The sequence below is a fragment of the Solanum pennellii genome, chromosome 6, assembly GCF_001406875.1.
Source record: "Solanum pennellii chromosome 6, SPENNV200".
NCBI classification, from domain to species: domain Eukaryota; kingdom Viridiplantae; phylum Streptophyta; class Magnoliopsida; order Solanales; family Solanaceae; genus Solanum; species Solanum pennellii.
The window spans coordinates 58,425,126-58,446,309 of NC_028642.1; the positions used below are offsets into that span (position 1 = coordinate 58,425,126).

A 21,184-nucleotide genomic window follows, 5' to 3' on the forward strand; every position below is an offset into this window, starting at 1 on the left:
TATATATATATGTGTGTGTATATATATATATATATATATATATATATATAAGTGAGATTTATGTAGTAGTAACGTAGAAACGTATGGGCCAAGAGGGTGAACATTGGGCCGGTATGAAAGAGGATGAATACTGGGCCCAATTTAAGACCAATGGGCCCAATTTGAGGAATAGATATGTGATTTGACAAGAATGTGGTGTAAAATGTAAATAATTGAAGAATTATTAATTTTTGTGGCAATAATTAGTAGCTTTCTATAAAGTGATGTTATCTTAGTACATTATATAGATAAAATTAACCTATTAATAGCGATAAAGGTGATGTAATGAAATATGTTAATTTAATCAGACAAATAATTCAACTTGAGTACACCAAGGACTAATATGATTACATGTGTTTCTATTCCATTTTGTAAAATTAATCTAGATATTATGATTGAAATTTTTTTATCTACTCTAAATTGAAATTTCGAGCTTTTATCATTATTATTTATATAAATAATAAATTTCAAATAAGCGTTTTTATTGAGCTTTTATAATATTAGTTCTAATTATTAAAATAACTTTTTAAAACCATAAATATTATATTAAAATTTAAATTATGATTTGATCGAATTCGTAACTAATAATTGGTTGTGTGGAGAAAAAGCAAATGTTGCATGAAAAAATAAAATGATCTTACTTCCATCATATCACATAAGTCTCAATCTCTTAATACAAAGTAAACACATACATGCCTAAGACTGGTCAACGGACCGGAACCGGTTCACCGGATCGGAACGGAACCTGTTGATCGGTATGTTGACCGGTACCGGGATAAACCGGACCGGAATTATCGGGATGAATAATCGGTTTCGTCCCGTTCCACTATATATCGGGATGGAACCGGAACGAACCGGAACAGACCGGGATGGAACGGGACGGGATAAACGGGACGATATTTTTTGGGATTACGAAAATATAGTTATTTTTTTTATTTTTCTAAGTATAAATTAATAGTTTTTAAATTTATACTATAATTTTTTACTTAAGTTTATTTTAAAGATATTTTATTAATTTTTTTTTTGTTGTTAAGTTTGCAAGTAAAGTCTGATAAGATTTTCAAAATTTAAATCTTTTGAAGTTTATACTTTATAAGTTATTACTTATATTCATTAATATTTATTTTATAAGTTATATTTAAAACTTGTGTCTTGTAAATATTAAATAAATAAAATTTGTAATTTTAAAAAAATTAAATTGAAATAAGGATAAAACAATTACAAAAATGAAAAAAATATCAATTTAATTTATTTAAATTTGTAACAAATTACAATTTCAATTTACAACTATTAGTATAAATATAAAATATAATTTATAGAAAATATAAATATAAATTATATAAAATATAAAATATAAAAAAACTAATATATATTAAGTAAACCGGATCGGAATCGGACCGGAACCGGGATGAACCGGTATCGGTACACCGGTACGAAATCACGATTCCGTCCCGTTCCGTGTACCGGTTCAGACTATCCCATCCCGTCCCGTAGGCAACCGAAACGGGACGAACCGGAACGAACCGAAACGGTACCGGTACGTCCCGTTCCGTTGACCAGTCTTATACATGCCCACCATCACTGTCTTCTAGCCTCTCTACTTTAGGAATCTATTCTAAATGCCAAACCTATTAATATTTTTTAGTGATTATTTTTCTTTGGATATTTATTTTTTCCCATCAAAATTTAAATATTTTTATAAGAAAATTACCTAATATTTCCTTTTATCTCTTTTGAAAGTTGATCCAAATTAATTATTAAATCACATTCTTGTTTGTTACTCTAAAGTTTAAACATGTAATAGTGATGTGATCTTGCTAATTTAATTGCCATCCATATTACATTTCGACTTATTTTGATTAATTAGGTAGAGTTTTTTACTTTTATGAATAATTCCTTTATATATATAATAGATTTTTTACCCAATTTTCCGTTATTCGTATTGAAATTCGTTAATATTCAAGTTGTTTTTTTATGTTTTTTAAATACAACCATTCTATCACGAGCCATGATGATTATGCATTTTTTTTGTATCAGTGCATATTATTTTTTGAGCTAATCCAATGTACCCAATAAGGTGGAGAAATATGTGAAGATTGATTCGTTTCTATTGATTTTTTTTTATTATAATGAAAATATTTTTTAGCGATAATAAATATACTCATTAATATAGAATGTTAAAGTCTTTATCAACATTAGTTAATTATCATTAAATTTAGTAACGCTAAAATCTTTAGAAACATATATAAAAAATACTAATTACCACTACAGATACAATTAAGTTGTTGCCATTATGTAGTGTTTGTTTAGCCATCCTCTCCTAATTTATAATCAAAATTCAAAACAGACAATATTAGTATTATAATTTCAGCTTTTCATTTTAAATAAGAATAATTTTTTGTTTTTTTGGTAGAATCAATATATATATATAAATGAGAATCTTCAATCCGTCTATGTGGCATGCCTCAATGATGAGAAATATATATATATTTTTTTTTAAAAAAATAGGGCTTTTTAGATTATTATTTTTACACAATAATATTATGTGTATATATATATATATTGCTATTAATAAGTTACTTAATGAGCATTACACCTTCTAACCTTTTAATAATATATATAACACCTAACCTTTAATTTAATAATATAACTCCTAACCTTTCATATTCATAACCTTCAAAATATTTAATATAAAAATTATAACTCCTAAATATTACACCTATAAAAATTCACTTTGAGACATTGCATGATGGTCATTTTATTTTTATTTTTCTTATTCTTCATTTTTTGTTTCTTTGATTTGTTAATTTCTTTTGTCTTATTTGATCTGATTTTTGCAGGAGAGGGATGTATAATGAAAAACGTTATATATTTTGCATATTTTGATTTTGTGAGGTAAAATGATTTGACATGTCTAATTATCATTATCACTTTTGTTCTATTGTAATTACATATATATTTGATATTATTAGGTTGGATTGTTGATGATACAAATCATGATTCTTTTATAGAAAAAATAATTTGTTCATTTTCTTTTTTGCTTCTCTTTGTAGTTTTTTGAGATTTTTTTTCTCATTCTTGTAGTTTCTACCGACACTGGTTGTCTTTATTTACTTTGTAAATTTGAAGAATCAAATTATGTTATGTTGAGAACTCTTTCCTCTTCAAAACATATATAACTAAATATTTTAAATATTTTTGCTTGATTAGTTAACTATAATTTTATGCCTTTTTGATGTTATTATTATTGTAAGGATTGTAATTATGTTATGTTGAGAACATGATCCTTCTTTCCCTTTCAAATCATATATAACTAAATATTTTAAATATTTTTGCTTGATTAGTTAACTATAATTTTATGTCTTTTTGTTGTTATTATTGTAAGGATTGTAATTATGTTATGTTGAGAACATGATCCTTCTTTCCCCTTCAAATCATATATAACTAAATATTTTAAATATTTTTTCTTGATTAGTTAACTAATTTTATGTATGTTTATTGGTATTATTATAAGGATTGTTTATAGTTCTCCGGTTAAACCTCCGATGCAATAAGAGTTGATTGGTTCCTTATCAGATTAATTAGTTAATTGAAAAAACGTCAATATATCTTATTTCTAATTTCGTCTAACAATATCTTCCTCCTCACTAGCTATAAAAATGTCATACAAATATATAATAAATATAAGTAATAAAAAAAGTAATATATCACATCTTAATATAAAGTAAATAAAATACTAAATATAAATACAAATATTATATAGCTAAGAATTAAATAAATCGATTCCTCTTTTAATTTTGTATCTCACAATCACATAACAATGATATGATAAAAATACATAATTTTAACGTTGCATTATTTATTATATTATTTATATATAGAAATTATTTATAGGCCAAATGTTTCACAATTTTGAGAATTCAATCAACAAAAAAATTAAATATTTTTTAATTTTATTTTAAAACATCCGTACTATTACTTTTTTTTTTTTTGATAATTTCAAAAAAAATTCTATTCCTTTTGATTAGCTTTTTAATTCTATGTCCCTTTCTAAATTTGTTTTTAATTAATTTTTCTCTTAATAGATATCTCTCCTATAATATAAAATAAGAGAAAAAGTATATATTGTTCAAAATAATAGTAATTACTAAAAATAATGTTTATTATTAGAAGCATATTTGGAGACTTTTAATAATTTGAAATTTCTAAAATGATGTAAAAAGAAAATATGTCATATAATAAAATAAATCATAAAAATATGTAACATTTTTTTTTTACCCTTTTCCTCTTATTTTTATATATTTATTTTGAATTTAATTTTTATCATAAACTCACACCTCTTCATCTTTCATAACCTCTATACTTAATTAATACTTATTATTAGTACCTATAACTTCCAACTTTATATATTCATAACCTCAAATTACTTAATGTTTAAAATTTGTGACATCTTAAAAGTACATAAAAAATATTTCTAACCAAATATATTTATGTTTAGCTTAATTGTCCTCTACTTTAATCTTGTAATGCAAAAATCTATCGACAAAGACTGCTTTGTGTAATTATTTTTACTTCTAATAAGAATAAGATATATAAAAGAGAATAATTGATTTTTTTTTTGCATGAAACTACAAGAGCAAGATCATTACTAAAAGTAAGACAAAAATAATTTTTGAAAATATTAAAATGTATTTGTAGGTACGCTTAGCGGGGGAGATAATCAAAAATATTACGAAGTTATTTTTAAAATTTTTTAAATAAAATATGAATCATGAAAAATCTAATAAAAATTAATTAAGAGAATTCATTTAAACATTTTGCTTAAATTAATAAAAAGCTAAAGACAAGCTAACTTGATTATGTTAAGATACGATGCTAATTGTTATTGTTTAAAAAATATATATATAAATTAGTAAAAATACTAAAGACGAGCAAACTTCATTCTCTTAATTGCAATGCTAATTGTTTGTGTTTTATTAATAGAATTAAATAAGCAAAGACTATAAAAAAAGGAGACTAAAAAATAGCGTTGAAATAAATTTTAAAACAAAACTTAGAATTATAGAAGAGAATTTATCAAGGAAAAAATTAATACAGATAATCATTTCAAATATACTTATTACTTAACCACTCATCCTCCATTATAATGATTCTAAAAATTTACTTAGTTTTTTCTCCTACACTTTAATTATAAGAAAATATTATTTGTCGTTAATAATTATAAATATTCATGTTATTTGTGAACATTTTTTTTATGTTTACTTTACTTAGAAAAAATTCAAGAGTCTAATTATAAGTTTTTAGTAGATATATAAGTTTTTTTTAAATCTTAACGTAAAACCTTTTATCATTCATTTATAATTGTTCATTTATTACTTATTTTATTATGCATTTTAAAAATAATATATTATTTTTATGTTAATTCTATATCACTAAAAATTATTTTACCGAACTAAAATCATGTATTACCCATTTCCTTCCAAAGAATCAATATATAGAGAGAACTTTATATTTTAATATATAATTATTGAAGTACCTTTTTAAGTCTTCAAATTATAGATAGCTTATCTATTACGAATAATTTTTCATATTTCTAAGTCTGTTTTTGAATTTATTACTATTTTAATTCTTTTGATATTTTTTAAAAAATTTAAAAGACTAAAAATCTCACTTTAAATTTTTAACAAAACATCAAAGTTAACCATACTTAATTTTGAGAACTCATTCAAATGGATAATAAAGTCATAAATTCTTAATTATATATTAAAACTAAACATAAAAGAATAGGTACTATTCAACCAAAAAAAATATAGGTATTTGACCGTACTGCTAATTTAAGGTATTTATTTTTTGATAAAATTAATTCATGAATTGAGTTGAAATTACAAAGCTAAATAATAAAATTATTAACTAATCTATTTGGATTTAAAAAGTAAAATAAAAATGAAAAACTTTTAAACACCGCGCATAGCGCGGCTAAGTTTACTAGTGTAAGTATAATTCAGTATATGGACTTAAATAAGTTATTGACCTTGGTTATTATCCCCTGGTCAAACGCAACAATTTATAATCCATCTTTAGTAACACTTCTTTTAATAACTCCTCACAAAGTGTTTTTATTATCAGTAAGACTAGATCTATTTGACTCCAAAAATCTATCTCGTATTTACACATATTTAACACAAAAATTGATTATATCTCTTTGTAAGTACTTCGTCTTTTTCTTATTAATTGTCTCTCTCTATATATATTAATTTTGTTTATTTTTATTTATCTATTGAATTAAAAATATACTGTTTTTTTACTCATTAATTTAAAAAATTAACAAACAATCTACGATTTTTTTTCATTTTTAGTGATTTTGTCTAAAATTGAGTATTGTCATAAATTCTCCCTCATGCCCTATATTTCTCATTTGTTTTCAATTAGTAAAATACAGTTAATCTCGTAGAAAAATACTTGTACAAATGAATTTGTAGTGTACTTAGAATGTACCTTGTGCATCGCACTTTGCTTTGTTAGTATTGTATTTTAGAAAAAAAATATCTCAAATTTGATCGTGTGCTACTATCTGAACTTCAACAAATTCACTCTCTAGTATTTTACTTTAATCTTACATGCAGTAAGGAAAAGCCTCATTTTACCCTTAGGCCTTAGCCCCTAATGAAACTCTAATCTAAAAGTTATAATTAAATTAAATTTGAAATTGTTATAAAAATATTTTGACACATTACTTTTATCTATTTTATGTTATAATTATTTAATTATAAAGATAAATATTTATTAATGATCGAATTCGATAAGAATGAACCAAAAGTATAACAACACGTAAAATTGAACAATTTGGAATCATACACATAGACAAATCTGAACTTTTTTCCTTTGTTGTTGGTATATTTTTATTTAAAAGAGGAAAGACTTTGAAATTGACATTCACTACACAAACCCACCTGCCAGTAATTAAACCCAACAAAACCCAGTCCTTTTTTATTTAAATTAGGGAATAAACACTAAATTATTACAGAAATATTTACTTACCACAACAAGCCATCTGTTAAATTTTAATTGGTTAAGACAGTGTTTGGTTAGTTTTTTCCGAATCTACAGTGTACACGTGTCATGTTTAGATTCTTCCACGAGGTAGACAAACATCATTGTGCTGCACTTTCAACAAGTATCTATAAATATGTGTACTTATTTTTTTCACTTGGTCAATTAGGTCCCTTTAATTAAGGAAAGGTAATTAAATTAATTTAATTTAGTTTATTATTGGGTAATTAATTTTTTATTTTATATACTCCTTATTCCAAGTACTAAAAAAAAAGAGAAGAAAATGATAATCTTTTGTAGTGTTGAAAAACAAAACCCTAAAACTACCTTATAACTACAATTCGCCGCAAAGATTGAATTTTTCTTGCACTCTCACTTTTTCTCTCTCTCCCACAACATATTCAATAAAATCCCCACAACCCCTTTACACCGCTTTCATTATCTCCATGTTTATACATAACTTTCATGGAGTTATGTGATCAAAGATTGGATTTTTCTTAAATTAAATCTTTGATTTTCATGTTTTAATATGTGGGGTTTTTGGTTTTTGGTGTTTGTATCATAAAGTATTGATCTTTTTAGCTTTCCTGGGTTGTTAGGGTTTGTTGGTATAAATTATATTTTGTTGTGGTGATGAGTAGAGTACTATAAAGTGTTTGATATTTTTTTTTTGTGTGAAAGATGCTATCTGAATTTGGTCCAAGTCCAATGCTTGGAAACAATGATAATTCGTTTGGTGATGAGTTTGAGCAAGAGATAGGAATGTTACTTCGTGAACAGAGGAGACAGGAAGCTGATGATCATGAAAAGGAGCTGAATTTGTATAGAAGTGGGTCAGCTCCACCTACTATTGAGGGTTCTTTAAGTGCAGTTGGTGGGTTGTTTAACAATAATGGGTTCATGTCTGAAGAGGAGCTTAGGTCTGATCCTGCTTACTTATCATACTATTATGCGAATGTTAATCTTAACCCTAGGTTGCCTCCACCACTGTTGTCTAAGGAGGATTGGAGGTTTGCACAGAGGATGCAAGGAGGGAGTTCTGCAATTGGGGATAGGAGGAAGGTGAACAAGAATGATAATGGGAGTAGTAGTGGGAGGTCACTCTTTGCTATGCCTCCGGGGTTTAACTCGATAAAAGCTGAGAACGAGAACGAGTCAGACAAATTGCAGGGTTCAGTAGAGTGGGGTGGCGATGGGCTGATTGGTTTGCCAGGACTAGGACTAGGTAGTAAACAGAAGAGCATTGCTGAAATATTTCAGGTGCACACATGACACTTTGTTAGTTTCAATTTGATCTTTGAGTAGTGGATGTTTCTTCCATATTGAGGTATCAAATGCTTTAAATATTAGGAATGTTTCTATAAGGAATAATCTTGTTAATTTTAATGGACAGCTGTATGTTTTTTGGAATAGAACCAAACAGCTATCTACAGGTTTTCTGGAGGTATTTAGGCATGATTTGAGATTCCAAATTTGTAAAATTAATTTTGAAATTGAAGTATACTAGAGTATAGTTTTCTATGGCTGTATGAGTTCATGATAGCATTCCTACCTTGAAATATTTTGCATATATGTGTACATTAGTAATTATACTTATCATTTCTGTCTTTGTTAAACTATTTGTTCATGAAATATTTTGATAGTTTTACAACTCCATTTACTCAATCATGTAGTTAGGATGATGGATATATTAGGCATTTATGAGTCTCAAGGCAATTCTGCTAGTCCTCTTTTTTTCTTTCTTTTCATTCTACAGTCCTTCATGAACCACATATAATTGCAAAAATGAGTACAGTATATTCCGTGGATGATACTGGTTCTTGCACTGGCATGATAGACACAAAAAATAAAGTAATAACAAGCTATAACTTGAATATCATGACTGTGTCCATTGCTTGGTGGGTATATGAACATGACAAGTTTTATTATATATTTGTTTCATCTGTGTATCAGTAGCATATCGTCGCTTCTAAATGGACAAAGGAATAAGTTGAATGATTAGTTGATATTTCTTCTAATTAAGATCTGGTCCGGTCATGCTGATTTCACTTTTACTCCATCTGCTTGGATTGAGTTTTTGATGATCTTTCCCATAATCGAATCCTTCTGGAGAAAAACATCAGTAGTTGTTTGGTAATTTTCTTTTAACCTTACTGTCTAATTAGCAGAAATGTTCCACGGCTTTCTGCAATTACATTAGACCATGCTATGTGCTCCCTATTTTTGCATAATTTTCTTACGCTTGGTGATATGTGTGTGTGATTTATTTACCTATGTATATAACTGGAGTTTTTGTATTGTGTATAGGAAAGTCTTGGTAATTGCGCTGAATCTAGGAGACAATACCTTTTAGAATGAAATGGAAAATCTTCAACTGTTTTGTCATCTGATTCTTTTCATTATGCAATTCTTATGCTGTATAGTTGTCTCTTGATAAATTTTTCTTCCGTTTTTGTAACATGGGATCCAACCGATGTAATAAATCTTTAATGATATTTGTTATGTAGACTATAGTATAACCTTCTAGCTGCAAGGTGAAAACACCTTTAGGTTTCTCAAATAGAAAGTGTTGCAGTTTGTCTTTGTCAAGCTTATTTTTGGAGATGACCATTCTGATGGGTTATAAATTATGTTACCTCAGGATGACTTGAGCCGTGCGACTCCTGCTCCTGGTCCCCCTTCACGACCAGCTAGCCGCAATGCTTTTGATGAAAGTAGTGATAACTTGGGTTCAGCAGAAGCTGAGCTGTCTCACCTCCGTCATGAGTTTTCAACTTCAGATCCTTTAAGGTCAGTATCCAATGGACAAGGCTCATCTGCTGTTCAACATGTTGGTGCGCCTGCTTCCTTTTCATATGCTGCTGCTTTGGGTGCTTCCTTATCAAGAAGCACTACTCCTGATGCCCAGCGCATCGCTAGGGCTCCTAGCCCTTCCCTCACTCCTATCGGTGGAGGAAGGGTAGGCAATTCTGAGAAGAGGAGTGCTAATAGTCCAAATTCATTTAATGGTGTCTCTCACACCGCTGAGTCTGCAGATCTGCTTGCTGCTTTGTCTAGCATGAATCTTTCAAATGGTATGCTCCATATAGATCTTTCTCAGATTGTACTCAATGCTTTTACAAATAATATTCTTACAATTTAACAGGTAGTCAGAATAACTCTCAGCAGCATGCATATCTGAAGAGATCTGAATCTGCTCAGTTTAATATGTCGTCCAAATCTCACTCTGCTAAAGGACCATATATTAACACTGGTGCCGGCAACAATGGGCGGTCAGACCTTAACAGTTCTAACCATCATGACGATCTGCACAGATCTGCGGTTGCCTCTAATAATTCTTATGTGAAAGGATCTCAAACATCCACACTGAATGGTGGAGGTGGTGTACTTTCTCAATATCCGCATATGGATAGTCCTTCCAATTATGGTTTAGGTAGTCATTCCGTCAATCCAGTGACAAGCCATCTTGGCAACTATAATCTGCCTCCTTTGTTTGAAACTGCTGCTGCCGCGTCTGGGATGGCTTTACCTGGAATGGACTCTCGAATGCTAGGGGCATCTCATTTGAACTCTGGGGTCTCAGAGCAGAATCTGGGCAGAATGGGAAATCAAATGTCTGGAAGTGCTTTACAGGCATCCTTCATGGATCCTATGTATCTTCAGTACTTGACAGCTGAATATGTTGCACAGGTTTCCGCACTGAATGATCCTTCCATGGATAGGAATTACATGGGCAATTCTTATATGGACTTGTTTCAGAAAGCTTATCTTGGTAATGCACTATCTCCAAAGTCGCAATATGGTGTCCCACTCAGCAGTAAAGGTAGTGGTTCAAATCATCTTGGCTATTATGGCAATCCTGCATTTGGAGTTGGTTTATCATATCCTGGAAGTCCATTGGCAAGTTCTGTCGTTCCAAACTCTCCAGTCGGTCCTGGTAGTCCAATGAGGCACAGTGATTATAATATGAGGTTCTCTGGTGCAATGAGAAACATAACTTCAGGTGTAATCGGATCATGGCACTTGGATAACATGGAAAACAGCTTTGCTTCCTCTCTATTGGAAGAGTTCAAGAGTAATAAGACCAGGTGTTTTGAGCTTTCAGAAATTGCTGGTCACGTTGTCGAGTTCAGGTATGTAGTGAATTTTGTGTTGCATTTTTTTAATACCTAGAATTGTTCCTATTTATTAGTAAGTTGATCAGAAACCATTCTGAATTTGTCTGTATCATATACAATCAGTGCGGACCAGTATGGTAGCCGGTTCATCCAACAAAAACTGGAAACTGCCACCCCTGAGGAGAAAAACATGGTTTTTCAGGAAATTATTCCCCAAGCTCTTACTTTGATGACTGATGTTTTTGGTAATTACGTAATCCAGAAGGTATGTGTAACTATGGTTTCAGTGTGGAGTGGGAGGTGGATAATGTCCACTGTCTTGTGCTCTCTTAGAGTGTTTTGCGTAGACTGACTCAAAAACTTCCTTTTCAGTTTTTTGAACATGGAATGGCATCTCAGAGGAGAGAATTGGCTAGCAAACTCTTTAGCCATGTATTAACACTGAGCCTTCAGATGTATGGTTGCCGCGTGATTCAGAAGGTTCACAGAACTGAATTATAAATTGTTTATGCAGACTTTTTTCCGTTGTATCTTTGGTTCAAAAGATATTTATCCCAATAAGAAAAATAGCTCAACAGTTATATAACTACTTAAGCAATAATGTTATGTAGTTGCTGGAGATTTATATTTGCTCTGCCAGTGACCCTGATGTGTGATATATGTTAAAGAGTTGTAACTAATTGGCTGATTATGAGCTGCTTTCCAAGTATATGATCTCTGTGAGTTCAAAGCTTTGCTCAAACAAAAATTTGGTTTTCTTGCAGGCTATAGAAGTGGTAGATGTGGACCAGAAGATTAAAATGGTTGAGGAGCTTGATGGTCATGTCATGCGCTGTGTACGAGATCAGAATGGGAATCATGTCGTCCAGAAGTGTATTGAATGTGTACCAGAAAAACACATTCAATTCATTGTCTCTACATTTTTTGGTCAAGTTGTGAATCTCTCTACCCATCCATATGGCTGTCGTGTAATTCAGGTAGATGAGTAATGTGCAATAGCGCCATTCATCACAGTCATTTGAAGTTTATTTTGAAAAAAATTCTTCATCTGGCAGAGAGTATTGGAACACTGCTGTGATGCAATTACACAAAGTAAAGTGATGGAAGAAATTCTGGGATCTGTTAGCATGTTGGCACAAGATCAGTATGGTAATTATGTTATTCAGGTATGTGCTTTTCTGAATAACCTGCATGCTTTGCTCTTGGTTTGTTGTGATGTATCCTGTTCTCCTTCTCATATCCTTGACAACATATTATGGAACAATTCAGTCAATGCATCCATTTCATAAATTTGATGCGGGAATAGCATATGGAATCACTTGTTCAAGATATGTAGTATTGTGCATTTTGATTTGATTTTCCAATGAATGTCTTTTATTTCTGTGTGAGAAAATGTTGTCCCTGATAATAAATATCAGAAAGGAGGACTAATAAGGTACGTTCTTGAAATCTGACTTATAGCAATGTTGGAAGGGTGTGGATATCTTAACAACCCTGGACATTTGTGTAGCTTCGTAAATGGTGCCAAATATGTTTTTTTGTAAAGGCAAATGTGGATCTTAGATCAAAGTTATTGTCAATACATCATCCATACCTCACTAACCTTCAGTTCTTGCTGCCCTTAGTTAATGTTATTCTTGCTAAAGGAATCGTTATAGGCTTGCTGTGAGGGAAAAGCTCTTTTTTGCTCATTTCAATTTTTGGAATCCAACCATGCTATGTTCTTTAGCACTCATGTTCCTTTGAAGATTTTTCTCATCCGTTGCTAATATACCCCCCCCCCCCTTTTATTTTAAATGCAACACTGGCAGCATGTCCTGGAGCATGGGAAGCCACACGAGCGTTCTGCTATTATTGAGGAACTAGCTGGGAAGATTGTGCAAATGAGCCAGCAGAAGTTCGCCTCTAATGTTGTTGAGAAGTGTCTAGCTTTTGGTGGTGCCAGCGAAAGGCAGCTCCTGGTGGATGAGATGCTTGGCACGACTGATGAAAATGAACCTCTTCAGGTTTGTCTAAGCTTTATTTTATTTCTAGTCTTAGTTTCAAGTATAACTTTTTTTTGTATAATTATTATGTTCTCATTATTCTTTTTATGACAATTATGTACTCATTATTCTATACTGCCTTGTACTGGACCTTCTAACATTTTTAACATCCCCTCATCTGTTTGGCTTGGATCTATGTAATGTTGAGACATCCTCATCAGAGATTGGGAATAGGGTATAAAACTTTCAACCCTTGGATTTAATAGAGGTTGTGCGTTCTCTATTTTTGTAAAATTTAACTCTTGTATCTGGTCAAAAACATCCATATTCATGAATAATGTCAGTTTACTAGGTCCTTAGGAGTTACAGTTAAGTACGTACAAACTTATAGAATGGGTGAAGCCATGATACTTATACGGTCTTTTCAGTGGTCTCTTATTGTGGTAGGCTTGTAGCGTTCTTGTAACAACCTATTAACTCACAATGCTGAAGATTTGGCTCCTGTGTACTTGTTGTGAAGCAGACCTGGGTAATGGAATGCGATACAACTGGTAATTATATGAGACAGTTCATCATGTTCATATTGATCTATTCTGCACTTTAATATCTCTAGTATTGGTTAGGTCTAATAGGATAATTGTCTTATTTCTAGATTGGAGAGATTGGTAGGATATCTAATATTTTCACTTTTTTAGAACAATAGGGTATGGAAGAATTGGAATGTTAGATCAAAATGGTAGGTATGAGAATAGGCAGGAAAATACTTTAATATACAAGGAGCTTCAAAGATCTTGAGGAAGTCCAGAATTGAACTGTGGCCAGAAGTCTTTTTGCCTTTTCTGTGTTTGAGTATGACGGTATCAGCATGTAGCTTGTTGATAGCTACTCATTTCTGTAAAAGTTGAAGTTGGTGAAAAGTGGCAACTAGAAAGTCTTTTAGGGCGGTATCCTTCAATTGAAAATGAAAATTTTGTGTCGAAATTTCTTTTCCCAAGGGCAGGAAGTTTTTAAAGGTAAGCCATTCATCGTTCTTCTTTGAGAAAGGTAATATATTATTATATGAAGGACTTGAAAAAGACCAGAACTACAAATAAGCAAAAACTGAAAGAACCCTAATATTATCTTGTAGGGATTCTTAGAGGGTAACTGTAGATTCTGTTTCATTTACAAGTTTTTCCCTACACCAAACCAAAACAAACCTGTGCAATTAAAACTTGATCTGTTATATTGAGGTAATTTTGTCTTCAAAACATGATACATTCCTTTCGTTTCACACTGACAAAATGCAAGATGGAATAGTGCTCCACCTAACTATTCTCTCTTTCTGTGCCAATACTGCAACAACCAAGTTGTGGTTTTGAACATCACCCATCGAAACCCCAGTATGTTGAGAAAATTAAGCCATAGCAAGGCATACACCTTACTGTTAAAGAAGAGGTGGCTAATAAACCGATACTACTAGAATCTTTTCCACACAAGTGGTGCCTGCTGCTCAACGAGAAACCTCATTTTGAAGATCTCCTATGTTGAACAAGCCTCTTTGTCCACCAACCATAAGAAGCACTCCACTTAGTAAGGTGCATGTGTTTTCCAAAAAAAATTGAATCCTTGAGCAATGATTGTTTCAAAGTCCACACTGTGTAGACTGTTCACTTTGTAGCAGGACTTGACAGTAATTATGCTTTACTATGAGTTCTCCGAATCATTTTGTCATTTGGTCCGTGAAGATTACAAAATCGATAGAACAACATCATTTTTTTCTTGTGGTACTTCATTTAGCCATTCTTGATCCCCTTTCTATTGTTCCAGCTGCTTACCTCCGAAATACTTATTGTTTTTATGTAACTCTTAGCCAAACATGGTTTACCTTAATTGTCACTGGAAAGCCTTATAACTCTCCAGTCCTGATATCTTTCAAAATGTCATCCACTTTTGCATCATGGACTCATGACTGTCTATGGCATCTAACGTGTTATTACTTGTCTCCTTGGATTGACAACACATTCAGTTATACTAACCGTTTAATGGCTTCACTTTTCAAGTCTGCATTTTCCCTTCAAACTGGTTCGACTTGCTAATCTCCGTCACCTCTTTTCTTGTCTTCTTCATTAAATTTTGTTCATAGGTTTATTATGCTAAATCAAGGCTTCACTTTTTCTAGGCCACATTTTCCCTTAAAACTGGTTTGACTTGCTTATCTCCATCTCTTCCCTTCTTTTCTTCTCTCCTTTCATTATGATATTATATCATGGCTTCACTTTTCAAGTCTGCATTCCTTGCCTTTGCATTTCATGTCTCTCTGATTGACTATGTCTTAATGTGGATGTCATCGTTACTTTCAATGTGTTATTTACTCATTTTTCTTCCTTCTTTACCCAGGCAATGATGAAAGATCAGTTTGCAAATTACGTTGTACAGAAAGTGTTGGAAACATGCAGTGATCAGCAACGCGAGCTGATCCTTTCTAGAATAAAGGTTCACTTGAATGCTCTGAAGAAATACACCTATGGAAAGCACATTGTTGCTCGTGTTGAGAAACTTGTTGCAGCTGGAGGTAAGCAGCTCTTCCGCTTGCATTTAACTAGAACTCTGCCTATCTATTTGTTACAATGATACTGAATGATTTGCTTTTATGGATGTTGCAGAACGAAGAATTGCTGCTCAGTCTCCAAATCTTGCTTAGCTTTTAGGAAAAAAGTTGTACAGCTGACCGAGGCTAGTTTGAGCTACCTCTCTTCCTTTATTTCCCCCCCGTATCTTGTGCTCTGGCTCTAGAACTCTCTTTGAGGGCAGTATGGGCTGTGATTGCAAATAAAGTTGTTGCTTGTACTAGAGAACTGTATATTGTGTAGTTGGACGTTTATACATAGGATCAGGTATGCTGGGGCTCGGATGTCTAATATTCCTGATAGCCATGCAGAGGAAAATCTAGTCTCTAAACGGTGTATAAATGATAAAAAAGGTGAGGTAGTTTTTATATCGACGAGACTGTACAAAAATGTCGCCATGTGGAAAGTTGATGTTTTAGGTGAAGCCAGAACTTTTATGTATGGTATTGACAACGTTCTATCATGGCCAAGTATGTCTCATTTCCTTCTATGTTTTGGTTTGCTTAAAACTTGCAACTTCAATGCTGTTATATTTGCTATGTTCGCTGTGTTGGCTTATCCAAATCATATTGCAACAATAACATACCAAGTATAATCCCACACGTGGGGGTCTGGGGAGGGTAAGATGTTACATTCACAGACCCTACCTGTACACCTTTGTGAGGCAGAGCCCCTGTTTACGATAGACTTGTAGCTCAAATTTGTTTGAATTAAGGTTAAGTTACTGTTGTTGGACTTATACTAGTTCAGAGTAAGTTAAAAACGGATTAATGCTAGGGTAGATAGGTGTGGGGAATCTCTAGTTTTTGAGTGTCTAAATAGTCTTAGCAATACTCAAAATTCAGTCATTATTTGTGAGGAAGTTGTCATAATTATAAATAGAAATTGTTATACTCATTTGTTCCTTTGGAATTGAGGAATAGTTGATTATTAATGTAAGGTGATAATCTCATAGCAAAGAACTAATTCATAATGCACTGTTGTTTACTCGACTTATTATGATCCAACTAAAAGTCCTATTATAGGAGGTAATGAATTAGGTTGGTGGAATAGAGATCGATAATTTCGAGGTAAAATACATATGAGAATTTTTTATTCGTGTTTGATTGGTGGACTTAAGTTCTCTATATAAAATGTAGATAGATAATGTCACGAGGTATTTTTTTCTATTTTATTCCAATAATGGAAAACGTTCAACTATCTAGTCTATGATCGATTGGAGCATCTATTTGGGTGATCTTTTTAGTTACAATTAATTTTGATATATATAATAGTTATATTATTATGTATTTGTATCTTCAGAAATAGATTTCTCTTCATTTTTTTCACAAAATAATGGTGAATTTAATTTTCACAATATAAAAAGCAGGATAGTACGTCTGTCCACTAACTACTCGTAAGTCGTAATCTTTGTTAATCGTCATTACGGTTTTTTTAATAATAAATTGGAAGTATTCGGCCAACTTGTACTTATTTTATAGGATATTTGAGTGCATTGTGAATATGGACGTTGAATATATTGTTAAAAAAAGAGAAAATAAATAAGAGAGTTGATTCTGGATAATGTGAGAATCTATTTTCTTTTATCAATATATGTAATAATAGGTGAGGTCAATTCTTTAAAAAGTAAAAGACATAGCAAAGTGCAATAAAAGTAGGTGGCATATTAAAAAAAGAGCAAATAGTAGTAACGTTAATATTTAATTTATCGTACTTGGGAGCTACAAGCACCACGACACTAACAGATAAAGTTTACAAGTTACTTTTAATTGCGGAGTAATAAATAATAACCTTTTATGTAATTTAAATTTTAAAATTTTAATTGCAAATTTGAACATTAAATGCCATAAAATTCATATCTTCTACTTAAAAACCTCAGTAACAATGTAACATATATGCTCACATCAGACCATCGATATAATATACTTTATTAAAATAAATTTTGTGAAAATCGTCCATATTCGATCTTAGTGGAACTTTCACCCCTTAGCCACAAGTCATTCCTACATATTGCGGTATACGAGGGTTTAATCTTTGAAAGATATTTTAAAATTTTCTTTAACCTATCGTACCTAAATAGATTAATTTTAAATTAAATAAAAAAAACTAGATAATTTCATCTTTCATTTTATACCTGATGAATTAAATCGTTATTTTTTATTTTCTAGCTGATCTATCTAAAAAAAATAAAAAAATATATAGTTAAAGTGAGTGTTCTCTAATGTAAAAGGCTTAGAGCTACGAGTGAATGTATTTTGTACAAAAAGATAAACGAAGGGCGTAATTATACTATTTTCAATAATTTAGGGGCGTAATTAACAAAGAAAAGTGATGATAAATATCTGGTAAAGCATCCAGCTGGCAATGATAGTGGTAGTGGGCCAGCGCCACGTTGCAATGAGATATTGCACTTTTTATTACGCTATCCACCTTTTCCCTAACTTATTTATTTCCATTTTCCACCGCCAATTGCTTTCCCATTTCCTCATCTTCTACGCCTTCTCCATTTTTCTTCATTCAACGGCATCTCTCTCAAATTCGCCGGAATATACTCCACCACCGGAAGAAGATCTAGTACTTACAAATATTGTTACCATGGGTGAAGAAGTGAGCCTGACCGACTATGAATCAAGCGGTGGTAACGATGACAGACTTCTCTGGGAGGTTGGACTTCCCGATGTCGATGATCTCACACCTTTGAATATGCAGTTGATTCCGTCGGAACTTGCTTCTGCGTTCAGAATTTCGCCGGAAATGTCAAAGACGATGACCGATGTAAATCGTGCTTCGCAGAATACGTTTTCTTCTCTCCAGAGATGGCACTCACAGGATATGGCTTCGATGAATAACTCTAATTTCAAGACGTTTAGCTATGAGAGGAGTAGAGAAGAGACTGTTACTGAAAGAGATGAAACGGATCTGATAAGAGAGGGATCCGACCCGAGGAAGCTCCGGCGGGTTGAATCCGGAGGCACTGAGGAGGCTGATTCATCTCTGTGTAACGAGAATTTTGCGGATGATTCGTCTGCTAAGACTCTGAAGCGGCCCAGACTTGTTTGGACGCCGCAGTTACACAAGCGCTTTATTGAAGTAGTGGCGCACTTAGGTATCAAAGGGGCTGTGCCGAAAACAATTATGCAGCTTATGAACGTGGAAGGATTGACGAGAGAGAACGTAGCAAGTCATTTACAGAAATACAGATTGTATACGAAGAGAATGCAGCCGAACGAGGGTCCTTCTTCGTCTGATCATTTGTTGACTTCCACACCGGCTACAGAGAGTATGCGTGAGTCCAGTGAGAGTGGTCACCTCCGCAATACTAATGGCCACATGGCAATGCCAACTCTGATGCCGTACCAACCACAAATGGTGGCGATGCCAATGATGGGGATGCCAAATGGAGGACATGTAGGCATGCCTGTTGGTTACGGGGGTGGACCGCCACTTGGGTTTCATCATCACTATAATATGGTGCAACAGCGGGACTGGTCTGGAAATAATTTTGGTTACTATCATCCTGTTGCTTCTAATGATAAGTAGCTCCACAAGCTGGGGTAAGATCCTTTAATTTTCCGAGCTGCCATATCCTAAAATGTTTATTTGAGTATTTTGGAGGAAAAAGTTATCATTTTTTTGGGATAGATTTCCGAAATCAATTATTTACAATTGCTTGTAGAGGGATGAATACTGATTTAAGTTATTAGAATTCTGACCTGGTGGTTTGTAACTAGGACAACGTGTTTGAGCATATAATCTTGCATTTGTGGTAAAGAAAATAAATCTGCATTGGTCAATCTGGTAAACTATCAATCAAGTATACCTAAGTCCAAACTAGTTGTGTTGGCTATATGAGTCCTGTAACGATTGCACTCCTTTATAGTTTTCCTATACTGAATCATTTATCTTTTTAAGCAAATTAGAAGTTCTTTAGAAAATATAAGTTCTCTAAATATCAAGCTTTTTATGGAAACACAAGTTTCTAAAAGGTCTCCTGTCAAATACTGGACTTATTTCCCTAGCATAGTAGCATTCCTGTTAGCTCATTGTTTCTGATTGTAGGTTCCTAACTCGAAAGATCTTCTAACATAACAGAAGAATTCTTTGAGTTATATATGTAATTCACTTTTTGCTTGTGTATTGGTCAATACTGTGGTTTACATGTTTGTGTTGAGGCACTCTCTTCGTATATGAATTTAGAGGTGAATCCATGATTTTTCTAGAAATGGGAGGCAACATAGGATCACTCCACTACTCATAGTCCATAAATCTTGTGTTTTGCTCATTTTAGTGGTCTTTTAGTGTATTCAGTTGTGAAACTTTATAAAGCTGAAAGACTTTAATACGAAAGCTTGCAGATTTTATTTTTGGGTTTTACGAATACAATAGCTTGCAGATGTCATTATTGGGCTTTAGGACTTGTAGGTAGAATACTGTTATAGAGGGTTGGGGATATTGACCATTTTATCTGGGAGTTAGGCTGGCAAAAGTGGTCTCAGTCATAGCATATTGAGAGATTATTGGCATGGAAAGATACTATTATGCAGTACAGATCGTGTTGGTTTATATGCCTTCTCGCATCTGTAAAGATGAATATGACAAATTAGGTAAATAGGAGAGCTTCATTTATTCATGTTAAGCATTTTTCTTGGTTTCTGTTTCTGATGAGCAGAGTTGCTTTTGCAGATCAGAGTGAGCATTCTACGCATACTGGAAAAATTTGTGGCATGCCTTTACATGTACTTATGTTTTATTGAACGTTTAGTTATTATAGGACAGCTCCCAGCGTAACTTCATTTGTAGTGTAGACCTGGATGATGTCATTTGATCGTGGAGGGATCATGGCAGGTTCATGAGGTGTTGTTCTCTGGTAAAATCTGGGACAAATATGAGTTAGACAGCAGATAGGCAGTTGGTCCGATCTATCCTTGCGATGTCTTTTTCCTGAAACATGTCTCGTCCAGCAGCAACAAATCGTTTGCACTACAAATACCAACCAGTCCTTTGTATGATAAATGGTGTATCGTTTTCCTAGTAATGGGTGTGTTGAACCTTTTTTTATCGCAATGATCTAGAGAGTAATATAAAACGTTGTCAGCAGCCCCAACATACTGGGTATTTGAATCTTCGTCCTTCTCCCAATTCCCATGGGCCTATATTCTTCTTCTATAAGAAATTAATTATTTGCTCCATATTTTATGTCTCTTTAGTTTTGTGCTTGCTTTCAATTTCTGTACTAGATGGAAGAACCTGTCTGTACATATTATTGGAGTTATTGTATCATATGTTTTCTTAATTCACCTAAGATGTTGCTGCCCCGGTTCCCTAATATGACAAACTTGATAATCGATCATCTGGAGGATATAGACATACAGTAACTGAATTT

General features: G+C 32.4%; 2 protein-coding genes across 2 annotated transcripts; both read left to right on the forward strand.

Annotated features, from left to right (window-relative positions):
* The first annotated feature begins 7,378 nt into the window (after window positions 1-7,378).
* LOC107023194 (pumilio homolog 2-like) lies at window positions 7,379-16,291 on the forward strand. Its single transcript, XM_015223803.2, has 10 exons — window positions 7,379-8,349; window positions 9,731-10,163; window positions 10,235-11,222; window positions 11,331-11,472; window positions 11,580-11,687; window positions 11,972-12,184; window positions 12,263-12,373; window positions 13,019-13,213; window positions 15,572-15,746; window positions 15,838-16,291. The coding sequence occupies exons 1-10, from the start codon at window positions 7,771-7,773 to the stop codon at window positions 15,873-15,875; spliced, it is 2,982 nt and encodes a 993-aa protein (XP_015079289.1). The 5' UTR covers window positions 7,379-7,770; the 3' UTR covers window positions 15,876-16,291.
* A 1,947-nt stretch (window positions 16,292-18,238) lies between these two features.
* Window positions 18,239-21,098, forward strand: LOC107023898 (transcription factor PCL1-like). Its single transcript, XM_015224736.2, has 2 exons — window positions 18,239-19,355; window positions 20,485-21,098. The coding sequence occupies exon 1, from the start codon at window positions 18,397-18,399 to the stop codon at window positions 19,339-19,341; it is 945 nt and encodes a 314-aa protein (XP_015080222.1). The 5' UTR covers window positions 18,239-18,396; the 3' UTR covers window positions 19,342-19,355; window positions 20,485-21,098.
* Window positions 21,099-21,184: the final 86 nt, after the last annotated feature.

Excerpts from the sequence above, each read along its gene's own strand:
- LOC107023194 (XM_015223803.2), top strand. The coding sequence starts at position 7,771 with ATGCTATCTGAATTTGGTCCAAGTCCAATGCTTGGAAACAATGATAAT. Across the intron at positions 8,350-9,730 it reads GCATTGCTGAAATATTTCAG|GATGACTTGAGCCGTGCGAC; the intron begins GTGCACACATGA and ends ATGTTACCTCAG. Across the intron at positions 12,185-12,262 it reads ATGGCTGTCGTGTAATTCAG|AGAGTATTGGAACACTGCTG; the intron begins GTAGATGAGTAA and ends TTCATCTGGCAG.
- LOC107023898 (XM_015224736.2), top strand. The coding sequence starts at position 18,397 with ATGGGTGAAGAAGTGAGCCTGACCGACTATGAATCAAGCGGTGGTAAC.